Source organism: Crinia signifera, chromosome 3 (genome assembly GCF_055691185.1).
Source record: "Crinia signifera chromosome 3, ASM5569118v1, whole genome shotgun sequence".
Classification (NCBI taxonomy): Eukaryota; Metazoa; Chordata; class Amphibia; order Anura; family Myobatrachidae; genus Crinia; species Crinia signifera.
The window spans coordinates 220,394,552-220,416,362 of NC_139219.1; the positions used below are offsets into that span (position 1 = coordinate 220,394,552).

Here is a 21,811-nt window from a genome sequence, read left to right on the forward strand (position 1 = left end):
ATATATATACACATAATACCTATTATAATAATTATATTCCACTCCGCGCTCTATAAATATGTGATACCAGTTTATGGTTGGCTGCCTTACCACAGTGTCCCCCGAGGGTTAGGGAACCAAAACACAACAATATATTACATAATTGTGGTGTGGCGCCTACAATTTAAATATAATGTCCATACATATGGTGATTCAATATTCAGGAAAGTTCATCCAAAATGTATTTATTTGGTTCTTTAGCGTGTTGTCACAGGTAAAACAGTAATGTCCAAAACGTCCCTGGGACATTTTCTGTTCAGTGAAGCAAACTTTCCTGATTGCTCCACTGAATATTGGATCACCATAAGTATGGACATTATATTTAAATTGTAGGCACCACACCACAATTGTGTAATATATATATATATATATATATATATATATATATATATATATATATATATATATATATATATACATACATATATATACACACACACATACATACAAACATACATATGCTTATATTTTGGCAAGTGATTTTTTTTACTGTACTTAAGTCTGGCATTACCTCAGGTGTATATGTATTTATATGCGTGCATATATATTGATGCCTGCAAATGCTTTGCCATGAATTAACTTTGTCTGTGTGTGAACACAACATTACTGCCTACTCAGTTGCAATTAGAGATGGGACTTAATTGAAAAGACAACTCTGGTATTGTTAGCATGTAAACCTAATCTTCTGGAAATTCCAAATACAGTACTATCTGAAACTATGAAACCAGGGCAGTAAATGCTTAAGTAGCTGAGCACCATTATACAGAAGACATGCCACTTACTGTAAGTAACAGTAAAGGCCCCCATACACTACACGATTTGGGCCTGAAATTGCCCAAATCGCATAGGGTATGATATCTGATCTGATCCGATGCGCGGTCCAGTGCGCGTCGGATCAGATCTGGATGTCGGACGGTCTGAACATAAGATTAATTTTATGTGCAGCCGGCAGGGAGCAGGTCCGGGGGAGCGGGGACCAGAGACTGGAGAGCAGGGTCCGGTCCATGGGAGCTGCAGAAGGGGTAGTGAGCTAGCGGCAGGAGAGGTGGCAGAGAGCAGGATCCGGTCCAGCTGCAGGTGTAGTGGGCTAGCGGCAGGACTGGAGAGGTAGCGGCAGGCGGGGAGCGGGGACCGCATAACAGAGTCCAGTCCAGGTAGCGGCAGGAGAATAGGAAACATCCTATTCAAAAGACTGAGCAAGCAGGGCGGCCGCTGATTGGCTGAGCTCTCGGCCAATCAGCGGCCGCCCAGTCTTTTGAATAGGATGTTTCCTATTCTCCCGCTCACCGATACCCGGACTCTATTATGCGGTCCCCGCTCCCCGCCTGCAGCTACCTCTCCAGTCCTGCCGCTAACCCACTACCCTTGCACCGGACCCCGCTCCCCGACACTTCTCTACCCCTTCTGCAGCTCCCACGGACTGGACCCTGCTCTCCGGTCTCTGGTCCCCGCTCCCCCGGACCTGCTCCCAAGGACCAGGACCCTGCCCCCGCCACGGACCCTGAAGCCACCCCGCCTGTAAGCTCCCCCAGACCATGCTGTCCTGCAGTTCCCCTGGATTTACATGTGATATCAAATGAAAAAAAAAATAGCACATCAAGTGCCAAATCATATCAGGAGCTGCCGGGGGAGCTCAGTGGAAGTCGGGGCCAAGATTAGGCTGACTTGTCCTTAGGACAAGTTGGCCTAATGTATGGGGGCCTTAAGTAACATCACTCAGAATATCGCCTGAAATTGCTACGTGTGTAGGCCCCATAAGTCTATTGTTGGTTTGCATTGTCTAACATTGATGCAAACTATTGTCCTATGCCTGAGTGCTTTCCATGTGAAATGGGAACCAGCAGGAAGGCATAAACCACATGTAAATGCAAGATCTTTCCTGCCATATAATTCAGAACACATATTCACAGATTTCCCTTCCTACAGATGTCCTTATTCTACAGGTCAAGACGACTCACAGGATAAGTGATATCAGCCTTTTTTTTTGTAATAAATTGATGATTACTGAATCTTTCCACTTCTTGCCAGAATCCCTCAGTGGACTCCTTTAATTTCATTTTCTGCTGACCTTTACACTGCCATAATGTAAGATTCATCAGGGAAATGAAATTTAGCTCTTTGTTCCACAAATGCCATAGAGAGGCTGGAGATGGTTCAGATGCCGCAATGTGGTTCAATGCATTTAATCAGTAGAGAATATCTAAAAGGAGTATAGCATTTTGTGGGGAACATACTATAGTAACACATATGAAGAAACATCTGATGAATTAAGAGCTACAGTTCACTCGATGGCGCTGATTGGGAGCAAAGAAAAAAAAACACAATTACATTTGTGTCTGGAACAAACCCTGCTGCAATACTAAGGGGTACAAATATTTTTTTTTTTGCATGCAGTGTAAATACTGGTGGTATTCCCATTTACCCAACAAATACTGAGCAGCTTTTTTTTCACTGCAATGCAGATTTGAGAATAGACACACTCTCTTAAATCTATATATCATTACATATTAAATCTGCTCCACGTGTAGTGCAATGCAGTGCAGTATCCCCTTACCAAGTTACAGTACTTGCATTTTTGCTTTGCTCCCATCTCAGAATCAGCCCCTATATATATATATATATATATATATATATATATATATATATATATATATATATATATATATAGGAAAAAAGGGTATAGAGAGCGCTTTTACCACCACGTGGAATTTCCACCAATTACAGTTAAACACAATACAGTACAATGTGTAATCATAAAACCAGTGTGTTTTATTGTAGTATTCGAGAGTTCACATCTGGAAATAATATCCTTTTCGGAATATCAATAACCCGACGCGTTTCGTCTTAACAAAGACTTCATCAGGGGTTTAAACAGAATTAGATATTGAATATACTGGCGTATTAGTCCTTCGGTGATGATTGACAGGCTGTAGTAACCTTCCCCTCAATGGGGTGAACTCCAAAACAGTCTCCAAAATATCATAATATGGTGTCCCAATGTATATACTGGCGATTTATTCCCATTCGATGGTAATACTATGATTATCTCTCCTTTAGTAGGGCAAAGTCCAAATAATACCCACACGGGGTCACGAGGTGCGTGGTAAATCAACAACCTTTTTAGGCAGCTTCTTGGGGTACAGGAGTGCTGAATATTTCAGTTAAAAGGGTCATTAGGCCCATTAAAAAGAAGGGGGAATTTGTAGATAAAGTCTGCGCAGTGTGGTAGGCCTGATTCTGCCGTTCAGGTCTTCTGTAACTAATGTTCCACTGTGGGATGGATACAGTGCGTACAGATGACGGCAATAAAGGGTTCGATTTCACAGTTCTGATCTCTGTGGAATGGACTGGCCAGCACTGACAGCATATATCTGGCCAGTCCATTTCACAGAGATCAGAACTGTGAAATCGAACCCTTTATTGCCGTCATCTGTACGCACTGTATCCATCCCACAGTGGAACATTAGTTACAGAAGACCTGAACGGCAGAATCAGGCCTACCACACTGCGCAGACTTTATCTACAAATCCCCCCTTCTTTTTAATGGGCCTAATGACCCTTTTAACTGAAATATTCAGCACTCCTGTACCCCAAGAAGCTGCCTAAAAAGGTTGTTGATTTACCACGCACCTCGTGACCCCGTGTGGGTATTATTTGGACTTTGCCCTACTAAAGGAGAGATAATCATAGTATTACCATCGAATGGGAATAAAACGCCAGTATATACATTGGGACACCATATTATGATATTTTGGAGACTGTTTTGGAGTTCACCCCATTGAGGGGAAGGTTACTACAGCCTGTCAATCATCACCGAAGGACTAATACGCCAGTATATTCAATATCTAATTCTGTTTAAACCCCTGATGAAGTCTTTGTTAAGACGAAACGCGTCGGGTTATTGATATTCCGAAAAGGATATTATTTCCAGATGTGAACTCTCGAATACTACAATAAAACACACTGGTTTTATGATTACACATTGTACTGTATTGTGTTTAACTGTAATTGGTGGAAATTCCACGTGGTGGTAAAAGCGCTCTCTATACCCTTTTTTCCTATCCTATTGTCACCTCCCACTAACAGGGGAGGTTCTAGAGTAGCTGCTTACACACTAAGGGCGCACGTGGGGTCATTCTTTCGATATATATATATATATATATATATGAATATATATGTACTAGTAAGCCCACTCGAACCAAATGCTTTGAAAGCTAGATGTAGTTTCACTTGCTGCCAACTGATGGCAGTGTTTTGGAGTCACACACTAGACATATATATAGATGATTATTATTTTTTTCAAAAATACAGCTTTTAGATTCACTGGAATTGCTCCCTTGAAATAGACTTAAGGCCAACATTAGGACCTAATTTCCCCTGAGCTCCCCCGGCAGCCGCAAGATTTGGCACTTAATTTGACATTTTCTACATGTAATAAATTGCATGCGATTTTTCCCATGTAATCCCGGGGAGCTGCGGGGATAGGAGAAAAAAAATACCTGGGCAGCATCGGGTCCGGGCTGCATGAAGCGCCTGGGCGCTGTGGGTGGGCGGGCAGTCCACAGTGTGCCCGGGAATCGCTGAGGAGACACTGCTGACAACGGTGGCAGAATTTGATTTAAATAAAAAAGATAGGCCTGCTGTCTCTCTCAGCCAATGAGCATCGAGGCAGTGAGGTCGCTGATTGGCTGAGAGCACTCTCAGCCAATCAGCGGCAGGCCTATCTTTTGAATAAAAAAAAAAATTCTGCCGTCGCTGTCCGCAGTGTCTGCTCAGCACTTTCCAGACACTGCTGACTGCCCAACGCAACGCTGCACCTACAGCCCCCAGGAGCTTCACATAGCCCGGACCCCACACGGCCGGCTCCGTCACATAGGTGTGTGTCAGTGGTGCTTCACCGCTGGCACACACCGACGGAACAACACATCGTGTGTGCTAAAAAGCACCCGCGATGTGCCGCTGATGGTCCGATCCAACAGATTCAACCTGTAGCAGGTTCAATCTGTAGGGTTCGCACCGATCGGGTCAGATGGAATGTCAAGCACATCTGATTTGGTACGATATCCCGGTCCGATCCGTCGGAATCGGGCAAAATCGGACCAAATCGGATAGGTATATGGGCACCTTTAGCTGTCGATTTGGGAAAGACAGGGGGGAGGGGGTGTTTAAATTACGCAAGGTGTGGTCATGGATCTTCAGAGGATAAAAGATCAAACAATGAAAAACACAATATGTGCATTTCTCTTAACCCATAGCTCACCATTAATACCCCCGAGGAACTAGATGAACCCTATGTGCAGCTGTTCCCCTTACACACTATGTAAAATAAATAATAAGTTGGTTACTTACGGTACACATTGACCTTAAGTGTTGTAAACTTGAAACCGGTAAAAGTCCCATTAAGAAAATGAGTTCCATTGTCACCTGTGGTAATGATTGAGATAACCTTTTCTTTTACAGCAAAGAAGCTGATAAATACAATGATGAGAACGACCATGACGATAATAAAAATGAGGAAGGTAGCCTTGGCATAGATACTGGCTCCCACGAGGCAAACAAGGAGGCACAAGAAGAGCAAGATGGTTCCATAGAGAAACTCATACCAATAGCTCTGTGGAAAGATATGGCTTCCACTCCTGTCCTCACCTGGAAAAAAAATTACCAGTTATTTCTATGCCAGCTACATAAAAACAGTATTACATGACAATAGACTAAAAATAAATGCTATGGGATGTATCAAAGGAAAACTGTGCTAAAAAACACTTTTTTGGGTTTTTACTGCATTTTACATAGAAACATAGAATTTGACGGCAAATAAAAACCACTTGGCCCATCTAGTCTGCCCCTTTTTAAATAGTGTTACCTCAAACTATGGCCCTTATTCAGATCTGGGCGGTACGGCCCGCGTGTACGGTACGGCCCGCCGATGTTTTCGCTCTGCACATGCGCAGAGGTCACTCTGCGCATGTGCAGGGGAAATCGCTGCACAAAAATTTTATACGCCGCAAAGGGGGCGTATAGGGGCGTGAGGGGCTTAATAGCCTCATTTACCTATGAATACGCCCAGCGTTTCATGGGCGTTCCCATGCAAACGCGGGGCGTATGCATGGTAATGAGGCTATGACGCCAGTGATGGGGGCGGAAAGCTGACATCGCCGGATGTCAGCTCTCCGCCCCCATACAAGCTTTCACACGGACGATTGTCCGTGTGGTCTAAGCTTGCGGGTGCTGGTGGAGCGTGCGGCCCTGCCTTCGATGGTCGCCGACCATCGAATGCAGGGGGCAGCTCCCACCATGGTGGAGGCGTACGCCCCACCATTTTCATGCGGATCGCCAGCCGTCCGCGTACGGACGGCCGTGGCGATCCGTATTGTAGGCGGGGATTGGTTTGTGCGGCCGGAGCAACGTATGCGGCTCCGGCCGCACAGATCAGAATAAGGGCCTATATTTGATCCTTATTTTTTTGTAAGGATATCAATATGCCTATCCAAGCATGTTTAAAATGTTCTACAGAATTTGCCTCTACCACCTCTGATGGGAGGCTATTCCACTTGCATTTTCATATTTAGCAATCAGTGGCTAGTGAGTTTTCAATTTGGAGCTTTTTCTGGCATTACCCTATAGAAGCCAATCCCGCCACCCTGCACTGCACACTCGGGGTCCCCCTCACCTCCTGTCCTGGCAGCCTCCTTGTATGCTCCTGGGATACAGTGATCTCTTCCTCTCTAGCAACACCGACATCACCTTCTGGGTGCAGGGAGGAGGAGCCTGGGAGTCACAGCAGCCATCAGCAGCAGGAGACTCCTGAGCATAGGAGGTGAAGGAGACCTCTCATTCTTTTGGCGGTGGCTTCACAAAGGGGGGGATTGATTATTGATTGATTATTTTTTGTGCAGAGCTTAGAAAGTGGGCACGATTGTGGTCTCTTTATGCTCAACTCTGAATCATGCCAATATAACCCAAATATAGAGGACATTTGTTTTAAACTTTTTGTTAGACCATCAGTCTTTCATGAAGAGCAGTCAAAGGCCCTTTAAAAAAAAATCAGTTCTGAATATATAGTATTAACTACAGGTTTATTACAAATGGTGTTTCATCTTGGAATTAGTCATAAAATACTTTAAATCTAAACCAGTGGCATCCACATGGCCATTCTCTGTAGGTCTGCAGGTCTATGTATTTAACGTAAAATGACGTTTAGTATCAGACTTGTGGACTACACATACCACCTTTGACAATTGTGTTGCCTGGAGCACAGGAGCGATCATGGAGCATGGCAGCTATGTAAACAACTATCTGCTAAAAAAGAATCATTGCTTATTGCAATGCTTGCAACATGAATGGGCTTACCAGAGAGAGAACCCTAGGGTTGCCCTACACCAGTGGTTCCCAAACTGTTTGCAGCGGCTCCCCTGAGCACTTGCAGTGGTGCCCTGGGTTGGTAGTCCAGGATCAATGCAATTATTTATGGTTAATGTAATAGGCAAAACCAGTGCTATTGGCTGCCAATCATAACATATGATCCTGAATCATGTTCCCTACCATATAACGGACCATAAGGATGACATATAAACACAATTAATTTAATATATAATATAATATATATAATATTTTATTCTAAAGTACTCAATAAAAAACTTTTGGCCTAGGGGTGTCATGAAAACATATTTTGATATTCTAGGGCACCGTGATTCCAAAAAGTTTGGTAACCACTACCCTACTGAATACTTTCTGAGGTCAATGCTAGCCCAGACAGCAAGATCATTATCACAAATGCTTTTGTTGTACAAGACGGAATACAGCACTATAGCACTGTTAAAGGTCACCATGTTACAATATTAGGTTATATTCCCTTTTTAAATAAAAGTAGGAAAGAAACAGGGAGCTGTAGAATTTGTACTGCAACTTTCCCCACCATCTGTTACCTACTGCATTACTAGAGCTTGTAGTGAACATATAAGTGTTACAAAGATATGACCAATTCAGCTGTGCAACACCTGCAAAAGTCCACAAAGAATGGGTTAAAACACAAGGCTCATTCTGATAGCGACGGAACCGTCCGCTGCTCCCATCTCAGCATTATATTCATGATTACGTTCCGTCCATCTCTAGATTGGCGTGAAATGAGTGGAAAATTAGAAGTAAACAACATTTTTAAGAAGGGACAGCGAGCCGTGATTTCCGAGAACAGATCAGAGCGCTCTGTACTTGTGTCTCGGGGGGAAAAGAGGCAGAGAGTGTGTTTATCTCATGCGTCTTCATCAAGGCAGAGGAATCGCTGATGAGCAGAGGCAGCGGTAGCAAGTTTTCAAATTTCACTTCAGGGAGACTTTCCTGCTCATGCAAATTGAAGAGCATCAGGAGCCCAGAAAAGGAATCTTGCAATAAGAGAAAGAGAGCAGGGAGAAGGGAAATGTCTGATCACGCTAAGAATTATACAAAACATCATGATTGTTTCATCTTTGAAAGTGTGAGACCATCGCTGCCCCTTAAGGAATAGCAACATGTTCAAAAAATAACATTTCAGGCAAGAGTTGTCGCTATTAAAGAACAATAAGATGTTTAACAGTCCCCTAGGCTAGTAATTATACCCTATATGTTGCAGGAAAGTGGGAAAAAATGCATAATGTTATTGGTAAAACTTTATAAAAATATATATATATATATATATATATATATATATATATATATATATATATATATATATATATATATATATATATATATATATATGATTTATAATCCTGTATCTTACCTGGTGGGATTCCAAACATAGCCATGATAGTCTCTACTAGGCCAAGAATGTACAGAGCGCTGCCACACACATTAGCCAAAAAGAACATTATACCAATACTTCCCCCAAACTCAGGGCCAAGTGCTCGGCTAATCATGTCTGAGAGTCTGCATTAAGGATCATAGAGACATAATAGAAATATACAAACATACAATGCACCATGTTAATCAACATGGCACAAATATGTGATTATCAAAGGCCACATGAAGCTCATATAGATTACTTTTATGCTTTACAGACCATATTTAAGAAAAATCTGTTACCGCTATGTATAATGAACTGGACTGTTTGGCATCCCTTTAAATCACTATTCACTCAGCTAATTAAGGGAATTACCAATTAAATGTCAATCGGTCTGTATTTATGATTTACTGTTTGCTTTAAAACAATATAAATGAGATATTATCAAGAAAGACAATTCATGTGATTTATACCTAATGACAATAAAATTAAAATTAATATGATCCAACATTGAACTTCACAGGATACTCTGCTCTTAGGCTGGGTACACACTTATACATACATCTGTAGATCAACTGATTTCGGCAGCCTGTTCTTCATACTGTATACGCTGTGCGATTACTCAAGACTGACATCGCAACTGGGCCGGTGGCCCGCCCAGTTGCATCGTCACGCGAATTGCTCATGCAGCGGGTAAAAAGGCAGTTGGTGGATTGCTCATACACACAGCACGATGCAATGATATATATTTAGATATATCAGTCATTGGCTATGTTACATAAATTAAGTGATCTGTCTGTGAACAATGTACACACTGGCAGACAGACCAGCAATATATTGGCTATTGTGTACGCAGCATACTGTAAGTTACATTTAGATTAACAGGACTCTACACACGTTCTGTTAAAAATATGATAATATCAAGGCCTGTGCAAACTGCTGATCCAAAACAAGTTGGAAAGTCAAATGTAGAACTTCTTAAACTGTAATCAGGTCTCACGTGTTAAGCAAATGGGAAATTTATATACTAACGTGCAGTTTGTTTTGTGGATGACGAGCCCATCTTGAGCAGAGCAAATAGAATGAGAGAAAGACCTGGCTTCTGCTGAAAGAAAATTACTTCAACCTGATAGTGTTTATTTGAAGAGTAAATCATTCTGTTGGTAAGTAACAATGTTCTACTCTCCAAGAGGGAACAATATTTCTCCCACATTTTAAGACACTGTAATAGTGAAAATTATATCTTTTCAATGACTTCTGCCTCAACAAAACAAAATCATAGGAACAGAAATTGGCAAGAGATATATACTCTGGTCTTTCATTTCTGCCAATCAAATTTTATAGAATAAATGAAAATACATATTTATAACTATATATATTACCACAATAAAAGTATTATATTGTTAGAGGATGAGCACAGTAATATGCCCTTAAATAAACAAAACATGGTAGACTTTTTTACATCACTATACTAAAAGTGATATACGGTCATTTTGCAAAATACCATTGAGGAGTATTCAATTATGTCCCGATTTTTTGGCTAGCCAGACATATCTATTCAAAGCGGCCGTTTTTTCCACCTATGCAGTTTTGACTGTTAAAAAGTCTAATCTTGCAAAATAGTCAAAACCGTATTGGTGAGTAATTTTCTAAAAGAGCACTTTAACTGAATAGGCCGAATGTACACTTGACCGAATATCGTTGAAAAGTGACGGTTTTCCGACTGTCATAAAAATTGGGACTAATTAAATCCCCCCCTTTATCCTAAAATATATCTTACTCATTGTTTCACAATGATGACATAATCGCTCTGTTGGATTGGAGTGGCTAATCATATAAAGTGTAATGCAGCAGTAGCACCAGTGTTGGTGCTCAGCAGATTCTTCATTAGGCCTACACAGCGAAGGAACGGGTTGGTCTTTGCACAGAGCCCAGGCAGGGCTGGAGCAGTCAGATGGTCCAAAAGAGACCACAATAGGAGATTAAAGTGGGCTTAGAAGCGATGGGTAGCTAGCTAGGTGACCTAAAGTGACACTGTGAAGCTGTGACAGGTGGCACAACCACCCAAAGAATAGGCCAGAGCCTGTGTCACTCTGCAGAAACAAAGAGTTAACATTTTTGTGAGAGACTTTGTATAATGTTTGCAGAATACCAGCTCTTATAGGGAAAGACATACTAAGCCTTGAAAGTGATAAAATGGAGAGTGATAAATCAACTCTTGTCATTTTTCAAACAAGGTCTGTTAAATGGCAGTTGGGAGCTGACTGGCCGGCACTTTATTACTCTCCTGGTTATCATATTTGAAGCTTAGTACATCTGGCCCTATGGGGCCTCAAGTGAGATAGTTTATGCTGACAGTAAAGCATCATGACTTAATGAATACAAAAGAAAAGCTGTCTCCGGATTCTGACTTAGCACCTACACACTACCGAAACACCCCTCTTAAGAGCCCTAATTACCCCATATCATTACAGTATCAAGCCTAAAACAGTGTTGCAGTTTAAATTAGTCAGAGGTCTTCTTTTAGACATAACCTGTTTAGCAGTCTGGGATCTCACATTAACCTACAAATATTTTCCATCTACAGGCAACTGAATGACCATTACACCAAGAGAAACATTTAACATTTTATGGACAGTTCTATCATTAATAATGCCCCCTTGTGCTTCAGTCCAAACACATGTGAAAGAAACCATGGCTAGCTAATTACCAATATTTTCACAAGACGTGTTTAGCAATTTGCAGGCTTTTACGGGGCAGGATTTTACTCTAGCACGGCGGCATAATCCTGATCACAGGGCTGCGAAAAATTAGCAGCCATGCAATCATGTCTGAATCAGTCCCAATATCATTAACAATATCGTTCAGTGTGTATGCACAATCTGAAGTTTGTGCAGGACACTGTGAATTTAAAGGGAAAATCGTAAACAATATTGTGCAAGGAGGATAATGTGTATCCAGCTTTACTGTACGCAAACATGCCATATTCTTTTTTCTAGCCTATATATTAATCTGTACAATGCACAACATTTTCACTTTTCAAAATTTTTCAATTTTTACATTTTTTCACAATTTAAACACCAGTTTGGTTATCTGGTTTTAGAAAGATTTAAAAAAAATATGTCTTTAAATCAAAATTAGAGGGGCTATGAATGACAAACATCATTTGGCAAATAAAAATTAAGCAGATGAAAGAAATGATAATGTAAGAGGTAATAAGATATTAAACTTTTAAAGACTTAAAGAGATTGGTCAAGATGATTGGGGAGAGCAAGCGTGGGTTGATTAGTAAATGATTGTAAGCTGATATAGTGTTTAATCTAAAAGTTATTTTACTACAGTAATCATTCCCACATGTGAATGAGTCACAGATGTGAGGGTATTATTATTATTATTATTATTATTATTTTATTTATAAGGCGCCACAAGTGTTTTGCAGCGCCGTACAAAGGAACAATACAGGGAGACAAAACTTGGCATAACATTGAATAAATAACAAAAATACAGTACAAATAAAAGAGCACCACAGTTCAATACACATTACAGCTTAAATGTAAGTAGTGAGGACCCAATCAACATACAACTAGAGGCTTGAGGCCAATGATGGAGATGAGTATGAAGATGGTCACTGGGTGTTGGAGTAAAGGAGAGCAGTGAGTGAAATGTGAAGAGAAGTGGGCTTTGACAACAGGAGGGAAGAGGGCCCTACTCGGAGGAGCTTACAATCTAGTAGGAAGGGGAGACAGACAGATTACAAGAGGTGCAAGCGAGGGGGTGGTGGTTATATAGCAGGATGTAAACAGGCAAGGGGTCGGAGAACCAGCTGGTTTATGCAGTGGAAGGGTACGCTTTGATGAAAAGGTGAGTTTTCAGTGCTCATTTGAAGCTTTGCAAGGTCGGGGAGAGTCTAATGGAGCGAGGGAGTGCGTTCCACTGAAGGGGTGCAGCACGGGCAAAGTCCTGTACTCTAGCATGGGAAGCAGTGATCGGGGTGGAGGAGAGACGACAGTCGTCAGCTGACCGTAGAGGGCGGGAGGGTGTATGAATGGAGATGAGGTTAGAGATATATGGAGCAATGGAATTAGAGATAGCCCTGTATGTGAGTGTGAGGTGTTTGAAGAGGATTCTGTAGGGGAATGGAAGCCAGTGCAGATTTTGTTGAAGGGGAGTAGCAGAATTAGAGCGGCGGGAGAGGAAGATAAGCCTGGCTGCAGCATTGAGGACAGATTGGAGAGGAGCTAGTTGGGATTGAGCAAGGCCGGTGAGAAGAGCATTACAGTAGTCAAGCCGTGAGATGACTAATGAGTGGATGATCAGCTTAGTTGCACTCTGTGAGAGAAAGGGCCTGATGCGAGCAATGTTGCGTAACTGGAACCGGCAAGAATGGGCCAGGGCTTGGATGTGGGGTGCAAAGGAGAGGGAGGAGTCAAGAGTGACACCCAGGCAGCGGAGTTGGGGAACAGGGGAGATGATGGTGTTGTTAACAGTGATAGAGATATTAGTAGGGGGCATAGCTCTGGGTGGGGGAAAGATAATAAGTTCGGTTTTGTCCATATTCAGCTTCAGAAATCGCTCTGACATCCAGGTAGAGATGGCAGCGAGGCAGTTGGAAACTTGAGAGAAAACAGTGGGGGACAGATCAGGAGAGGAGAGGTAGATTTGGGTGTCATCTGCATAGAGGTGATATTGGAAGCCAAAGGAGTTAATGAGTGCACCCAGAGAGGAAGTGTACAGAGAGAACAGAATGGGGCCAAGGACGGAACCCTGAGGGACCCCGACAGGAAGGATAGAAGGTGGTGAGGTAGAGCCAGAGGCAGAGACTGAGAAGGAACGGTTGAAGAGGTAAGAGGAAAACCAGTTGAAGACTGTGCCAGAGAGGCCAATGTTTTGGAGTGTGTGGAGGAGGAGAGGGTGATCCACAGTGTCAAAGGCAGCAGATAGGTCCAAAAGGATAAGCAGGGAGAAGTGACCCTTGGATTTGGCTGACAGCAGGTCATTGGTGACTTTCACTAGGGCAGTCTCAGTGGAGTAAAGTGGGCGAAAGCCAGATTGAAGGGGATCTAGGATGGAGTGGTCAGACAGGTAGCTGGTGAGACGCCTGTAAACCAGCCGTTCTAGTATTTTAGAGGCAAATGGGAGAAGAGACATAGGGCGGTAGCTTGTGGGAGATAAAGGGTCCAGGTTAGGTTTTTTAAGAATAGGCGAGACCAGAGCGTGTTTGAAGGGTGAGGGAAAGATGCCAGTAGAAAGAGATAGGTTAAAGAGGTGAGCAAGGTGGGAGCAGCCAGTGGGGGAGAGGGAACTGAGGAGATGGGAGGGGAGAGGGTCCAAGGGACAGGTAGAGGGGGGAGAGGATGAGATGAGGGAGCGGACTTCCTCAGCTGTAGTAGGGCAGAAGGATGACAGAGTGGGGTAGTTGGTAGGGGAGGATGATTGGGGTGGGTGGGCAGCAGAGGGGGTATGGAAGGAGATATCATGTCGGATTACCTCAATTTTAGAGAGGAAGAAGGAGGCAAAGTCAGTGGCAGTGAGGGATGAAGGGAGGAGGGGTGGTGCAGGGCGAAGTAGAGTGTTGAAAGTATCAAAGAGACGTCGGGGATTGGAGGAATGGGAAGAGATGAGAGATTTGAAGAAAGATTTGAAGAGGGTAGCAAACATTTGGAACTATGGAACTAATGTAGAATTGGATGGAAATTGTGTTTAATTGCAAACGTACAACATTTTTGCAAGCTAGTCTGGGCACATATTAAACTTGGCACCAACAATGGTCTATGAATTGTTTGGACCTGCATATTTAACATGATATCCGATATAAATACGTCCTCATACATCTAGCCTTTATCCCCCGAAAAGCGGGAGATGTCTTGTTAAAGTCAAGGGACATTATGGCATTTTTCAGCAATTGCGTACATACGCAATTTACGTATGCATGTGCTTTGCATGGCCTACTACAGTACACTTTGCGTATATTTGCTGAGAATGCGCATTACGATATAATATGTTATCGCAAGGAAAACGCCATAAAGACACACATAACTGCATTCTATACACTTACTGTAGTCATTACATATCCAAATTTAGGTTTAAATATACTGCACCTCTCTTTATCCAGCTATAAACATATCCCAGGGTTAGGACAACTTGTTCGCATCATATTTGGTCTCATATGAATCCGTATTTTACCAGCAGTAATCTGGTCATTGCGGATGAAAAATTGCACACTACTTTTGCAAGTTATGAGTATAAGTAGATATGTATGTACAAAGATATGTAATGATAAAGATGAATTGCAAGGCGGGACCCTGAAGCTGCATATTAAGCAAAGACCTCATTCTTATGTAAGCCAGCCTATGGGCCATTGAGGACTTGGAGGGTGTGTGTCTCTTAGACCAATGAGAGGAGATTTCATGTGTGCCTATGTATACAGTTCATATATATCTGGCACCCAAAGATGTCTGATAACACTTTCATGATGTCTGACGATGGATAATCCTGGATCCAGGCAGGCGCTTGCATACATATGTATGTGTTGATTATCATCTATGTTAGATCCATCTAAACTGTAACTCTACAGGCTGTTAGGATATATCTTTGCTGTAACTCTATCTAGCTTGCTATAAGTATCTGCTGTAAATATCCATACCTTACTGTAACTATCTATATTTGCCGTTATATCTTCTCTTTACTGATTAAATCTGTTTTGTGCGGTAGACCACTATACAATAGTATATAAAATTGTACACTCTTTCTTAAAGGTATTAAGGCACAAACTCACCAGAGGTATGCTATGCTAAAAGATGAAACTTGCGTCCGCAAAAAAACTATCTTCTAATGTTATTAAAAAACTTGAACTTAACAGGTTCCATGCAACTCAATTATCGTTGGTCATCTTTTCTGCCAAAAATGTGTCTTATTGGTATGACTATGTGAAGAATATGCACAAGCAGACTCTGCTGACTAAAATTATGTTTGTACTGTGTGTAACCTTGTCTGTATATACATATCAAATGCTGCTTTCTAGAACAATATAGCATATTTGTATACAAATACTGCTGCAGTTGCACACATAATATAGGTATAAAATTGTAGTCAGCAGAAGCTGCTTATGCACCCTATTTGCATCTTCTGTAAATAAGATATATTTTAATTAATTAAAAGACTGCATGCGCAGTCTAATCCCGAAATGCCATGATTGGAATCTCAGATCCCGGGATTGAAATCCCGATGTTTTGGGGGCCAAATCCCGGGATCGGCCACCCTATGCACTATCGAGTCAGCATGGCTTGAGCGGAAGGGATGTTTAACATGCAAGGAGGCTAGATGTATGTGGACACAGCTATATGACTTCATAAACTAGGGCCTGATCCAGGTTGGATCCCTTATGTGAACTGACCTACAGTTTCCTGCATGTGCAGTACATGTCTTATTATCGCCTCCGCCTGATTGACAGGTAGATGCATCCGTGGTGAGGGATACGGACGGCATTTAGCTTCCGACGATCATAACGAGGCCAAATACTGCGGCGTGTTCACAATTTCCTTGGTCTCCTAATGCCCACGGCGACTGCAAGTTTGACTAAGATCTCCATATTTTTTATGTTTTTTTTTTTATTTTAAAAGTGCATATTCAATGTTAAATATTACAATAGTCAGCTATATAAATATAATAATTGAGAAAAATGCCTAGTCCGAAAGGCTGGATAAAATGGTTAGTAGTTACAGTGATTAGCTGGCTGGGAAATAGTACACTGGCACCCTGTGAATACTGCACACTTTTGCACGTCCCTATCTGGTCAGTTTTCTCTATAATTACTGACACATGTAACACATTATACTGTAAATGTGCGAGCTGCTCAATTTAAAGCCTTGGATAATGGTATCAAGAACAGTTCTTCTTTAGAAAAATTAAAGGCTAAAATCCCTTTTTAATGTTCCATTGTGCGGAGTGTGGTGTAGGTTTAGCTCTGCGGGTCTCCTTTATTCCATTCCCTCTGGGGTGCGTCTTAAAAGGCAGAATGGAAAATGAGCATTGTGGAAATAAATCCTCTGCACATTTCTGCACTCTGAATATGATATGAAGGACCTATTGTGTCGTGTGCAGTTTTCTATCAAACATATAATTGATGCAGATTTAGGACAAAAAAGTCCAGCTTAACCCATTGGTAGCCACAGGGATTTTAAGCAATATTATGAAATTACGTACAGCTTCTCTAAGTATGGGGATTAAAAAATGCTCTAAAAACAGATCATTCATCCGCAATTGAATAGCTTGATTTGCTAACACTAATTCCAAAGCCATTTTTAAGTGTTTTCTTTCAACTCTAACGATTGTGGAGCAATTTCAGCTCGTGTACCTGATCTCCCTGCAAGTGGCTAAGCTAAAACTGAATACATTTTATTAGCATGATAAAAATCCAGACAAGGTGCACTCCTTTGACATTGTACTGTCCCCACAGAAACTGATTTCTCTGTATGACATCATATGAAATGGGTCTCATTCAATGGTACTTTTATTTAGCAAGGGGGCACTCAGGGCATGGCACAGCTGCCCGCATGCCAGGTCTCTTCCCGGGACGCGACCACAACCTTTTGCTGTCACATTGCTATTGTGGGAATCAACACTCCTGGTGAACTGTATTTGCTTACTCTCCAGACTTCAGTATCATCTAGCCACCAATGGGAGCATGTAAATGAAGTGTCCATATAGTCCCTTGGTATCCTTACAGTTGAGAAACATCTGTCGCTGCCAGAAATCAATAATTGGAATAAAGTGGAATCTGTTGTATACACAGGTCGGGTTGTGACAGGTGTCAGGAATGTATTCCAGTTGTGTCAGAATTGCAGTAAGCATTTACTTTAAAATCAATTGCTCATTTTATGTATATGATGTTTATATATATGGCTTCTCTGTGTTATGCTTGCCTCCTTTAAAAACATATTTCGTAATTCAATGTATTGCTTGACAGAGTACCATTTAAGAGGTAGACTTGTTAGCTGTTTCACAAAGCTCCATCCATTTTCAAACACTTGCTTCTGAGGCAGCTGTTTTCCCAGTGAAACGCATCAAGTTTATGGCAACTCTGATGCAATTGGACTGCTTCCTTCTGTCACAGCTGGGCCAGTGTATACAGCAGATTACACTTTGTTTCAGTTATTGATCTCTGACTGCTGTTCATCATGTATAAGGATAACTTGTCCAGGGGACTTTACGGACACATCACCTGCAGGCTGGTTAATAAGCTAACAATTGCTACACTGTATAGATATATATATAGATAGATAGATAGATAGATAGATAGATAGATAGAGATTTACAAATTGACTTTAAACACTTATTTACACCATTGGTCATTATATCATTATTACTCCATGATAGGTTCATTAGAGACTGAGATTTACAAGTATTCTCTTTCAATGGACTATGACAACAGCCATTTATACATTTATATTGTCGTCAAGTTGCTCGTTTATAATTATAATGTACCACATATTAATCATTTTGTGGAATTTATTCCCTGAATATAACTTGAGGTTGAGCTCAATAGACTAATTAATTGTTTTTACGTCAAGTTGTACTATTACTACTTTTATTGATTAAGATGGTATTTTTCTAGCACTGTTTTCTTCTTTCTATTGTTTATAGTTTAGCCCAAGCTACTGGGCCGACACCCTCCCTTAACAGCTGCTCCTATCTCTTTATTGGCAGTGCTAATTAGGTCCCAGTGTTCCTTATAAAATGGTGCTCATAAGGTTGCAGCGAATGGGATGGCTTTTAGCACTTGGAATGCTGTGTACACAAGAGCTTATTTTTCCTGTGCACAAATACCAAGCTATAAAACATTCAAATGAATAATGAAGGTCACACTGTACACAGACATATTTTAGACATGTACAAGCAAAATTTAAGGAAAACAAGTATAATATGTAACTAATTAAAAGGTTATTCCAAATAATACACAGACTTTTGAAGATACATGTTTACTCTTTCGAAGATGTGTATTTCTGTCTGAACATCCACCCCACAAATAGACACACACACACAGTAGTTTAATGGTAAGCTGATAGTTTGCTTATTCCTTGTGCACCTGGAGTGTTAAGCCTCGCCCTCCACCCTCATCCATTGCCATATTGGTACTGGGCAGTTGACTGACAAACCATCAATGAATCCAGTCATGTGACTTTTGCCACCAATCCCAACACAGCAAAGTGTTTACAATAACTATCTGGTGCATAAGCAAACTGCCTGTGTAAAGTCAATTCCTAGCTACATGCCTTTGCTCCTGATCAGTCTGGCCAGTACCCGTGGCACTACTGGTCTCAGCCAGCTAAAATGCCCAGTTCCACCCAAGACTCAGCAACAGTACTGGTTCCAGATGGATATAAGTCCAGTTTCAACCAGGACTCTACAGCACTACTGCTCTTAGCTGTAAACCGAACTGGTCCTAAACCGGTAAACCGGGTAATAAGTTTAGCTGGCCCCAGCCTGCCACACCAGCATAGCTGCTCCAAGTCCTACATACAATTTGTAAATCATTCAAGTCCAACAAATCTACTAGTGTGCCCATTCCAGCCAGGCCCTCTGCACTCTGGTTTTCAGTCCGGCCTCCCACAGTGATGATCCACTACCAGCTCAAGTCTTTATGTACACCTTATGCATAAAAGCTATATATGAGTGACCTGCTTCCTGCATTCAACACTCACCTCACCAGCCCCAGCATTGTCCCTGAGAACACAAGAATCCAAAAACCTGACTAGTTATGTATAAGTTATTAGAGCTATTCAAAGACAAATAGGAGAAAAAGTAAAGTGGTAAAAAGATTGCATGGTCTACTTGAGGACCGTTGATCAGTCTCCATGATAATCTCTGAGCACTGGAGGGGAGACCGACAGTGGCGTAAGTTCGCCCCAGTTTCCCGGAGACAAGATAAATATAAGTGCCCCCCACACACACACAGCACCTTATATAAATACACGTATGAATGTGTGCAAGTATGTATGTTATGTTTCAAATAAAGAGAGTGTAATGTCTATGGGCCTACTATATATATATATATATATATATATATATTCCAAATGATGCCCGGCACTCAGCAAAAACAGGTAGCAACTTCTGCGGTGTCCTGTCCTCCCCAATGGGAAACATAGAGAACCAAGAATATCGGACGGCACTCGCAATCACAACTCAGATAGTAAGTCAAATAAGAGTCTACACACAGCGGTGCAGTCAACGTTTCGGGTCTCTGACCCTTTATCAAGACATAACAAACATAGAATACAGTACTTACATTTATAGGTGACAATCGTGATTAACCCACCCAGTGCTCAGGCTTGCGCTGGCCTCCCGGAGTACTATGACGTCACCTTAGCGCCTCAGGCGCCGATCAGTCCGGTCATCACAGGGGGCGTGCCAGAACCGTGCAGCCGTAACCATAGTGATAGAGGTGAAACAAAACTAAAATACAGGAAAACAGGGCATGAGCTAATGGTACAAAGAGCTTTCAATGTAACCACCTGTTGATCATTTAAACAATGGTACAGACTCTGTAATACATCAAATGCAACAGCAACGTTATCACAATACAAAAGTGTGTCGGATCCTCTCAGGTTAATTAACCAATTAAGGAGGAAACCATGAATGATCAGTAAACGGAACACATTAGTTAGGCTAATCAAAGGGAAGGTGATCCACCTACATCTAGAGCCAAAAATAAAGATTGCGTGTGGCAAGTGTAGCTAAACACAAGAAACTGACAGGATGAGCTTAAAGGAAACTAGTGAGCGAGAGTTGCTCATTCAGTCCGAGCGGGGATACCGTCTGCAGGCGGTGTATCCATCTTGCTTCACATCTCAGAAGCAGACGGTTGCGGTCACCACCTCTGACACTGGCAGGGATACAGTCTATCATCTTGTATCTGATAGAGGGAAGTGGGTGATTGTGTGCTTTGAAGTGGCGGGCCACTGGCTGGTCGGAACCTTTATCTGATAGGGCTGCTCTTATGCTAGTTTTATGGTTGGCGATTCTTTCCTTAAACTGGGTGATGGTTTTACCTATATAGAGGAGCCCGCAGGGGCACTTTATATAGTATATTACGTACTTGCTGCTACAAGTCAAGGGGAATTTGATGGGTATTTTTTCGCCCGTGTGTGGATGGAAGAAGTGATCTCCCGTTTCTAAGCTTGAACAGGTGGTGCAGCCTATACATTTGTAATTACCGTTTTTCCGAGTGGGAAAGAACGATTTCGATTTAGTGGTGAATGAGCTAATGTCATTGTGGACAACCATGTCCTTTATGTTCCTCCCTCTTCTGAATGAGGGTAGGATCGAGCTATTTTTTAAGGAAGGCAAAGTTTTGTTGCAGGAAATCACTGGCCAGAATTCACGGGCAGCTTTCATGAGTTTATTACTAGCTGTAGTGAATTTCTGGGTCCAAATAATTTTATTTTCAAGGGGTTGTTTTTGGGAAGAGCTAAGTATTGTAGTTCTGTCAAGACTCAACACCTTTTCTTTGGTATTTTTCAGGAGCTGATGGGGGTAACCACGGCTTAAGAAATCTGACAACATTTTTGAGATTTCTATCTCGGCATTGATAGGGTCACTGCATATTCTCCGAGCCCTTAGAAATTGGGAGTAGGGTAAGCCCCATTTAAGAGAAGGGGGATGATGGCTGGAACCTAAAAGGATGGTGTTTTTATCGGTAGGTTTTTTTATACAAAGAGGTGACAATTTGGCGATTCGGTAAAATGCTTACTGCCACATCCAGGAAATTGGTCGTGGAGGGGCTGCAGGTGTAAGTAAATTTGATGTCAGGGTCACTCAAATTGGCTTCATGCATAAAGTCATGGAAAGATGTTTCACTACCAGCCCAGATTACGAAAATATCGTCTATGTAGCGATAATAAATTTTAATGGCATCGGCAACGATGGGATTTGAGAAAAAGATATCCCGTTCCACCTCATGCATGAGGTGGAACGGGATATCTTTTTCTCAAATCCCATCGTTGCCGATGCCATTAAAAT

At 41.8% G+C, this 21,811-nt stretch overlaps 1 protein-coding gene across 1 annotated transcript in view; it reads right to left on the bottom strand.

Annotated features, from left to right (window-relative positions):
* LOC146064230 (solute carrier family 12 member 9-like) overlaps positions 1 to 21,811 on the bottom strand; it is a 224,258-nt gene that overhangs the window by 166,907 nt on the left and 35,540 nt on the right. The window contains exons 3-4 of the mRNA XM_083177477.1: positions 8,795 to 8,932; positions 5,389 to 5,685 (exon numbers count right to left, since the gene is read on the bottom strand). Of these exons, the coding sequence (XP_083033603.1) occupies positions 5,389 to 5,685; positions 8,795 to 8,932 (435 nt within the window). The remainder of the gene's footprint in view (positions 1 to 5,388; positions 5,686 to 8,794; positions 8,933 to 21,811) is intronic.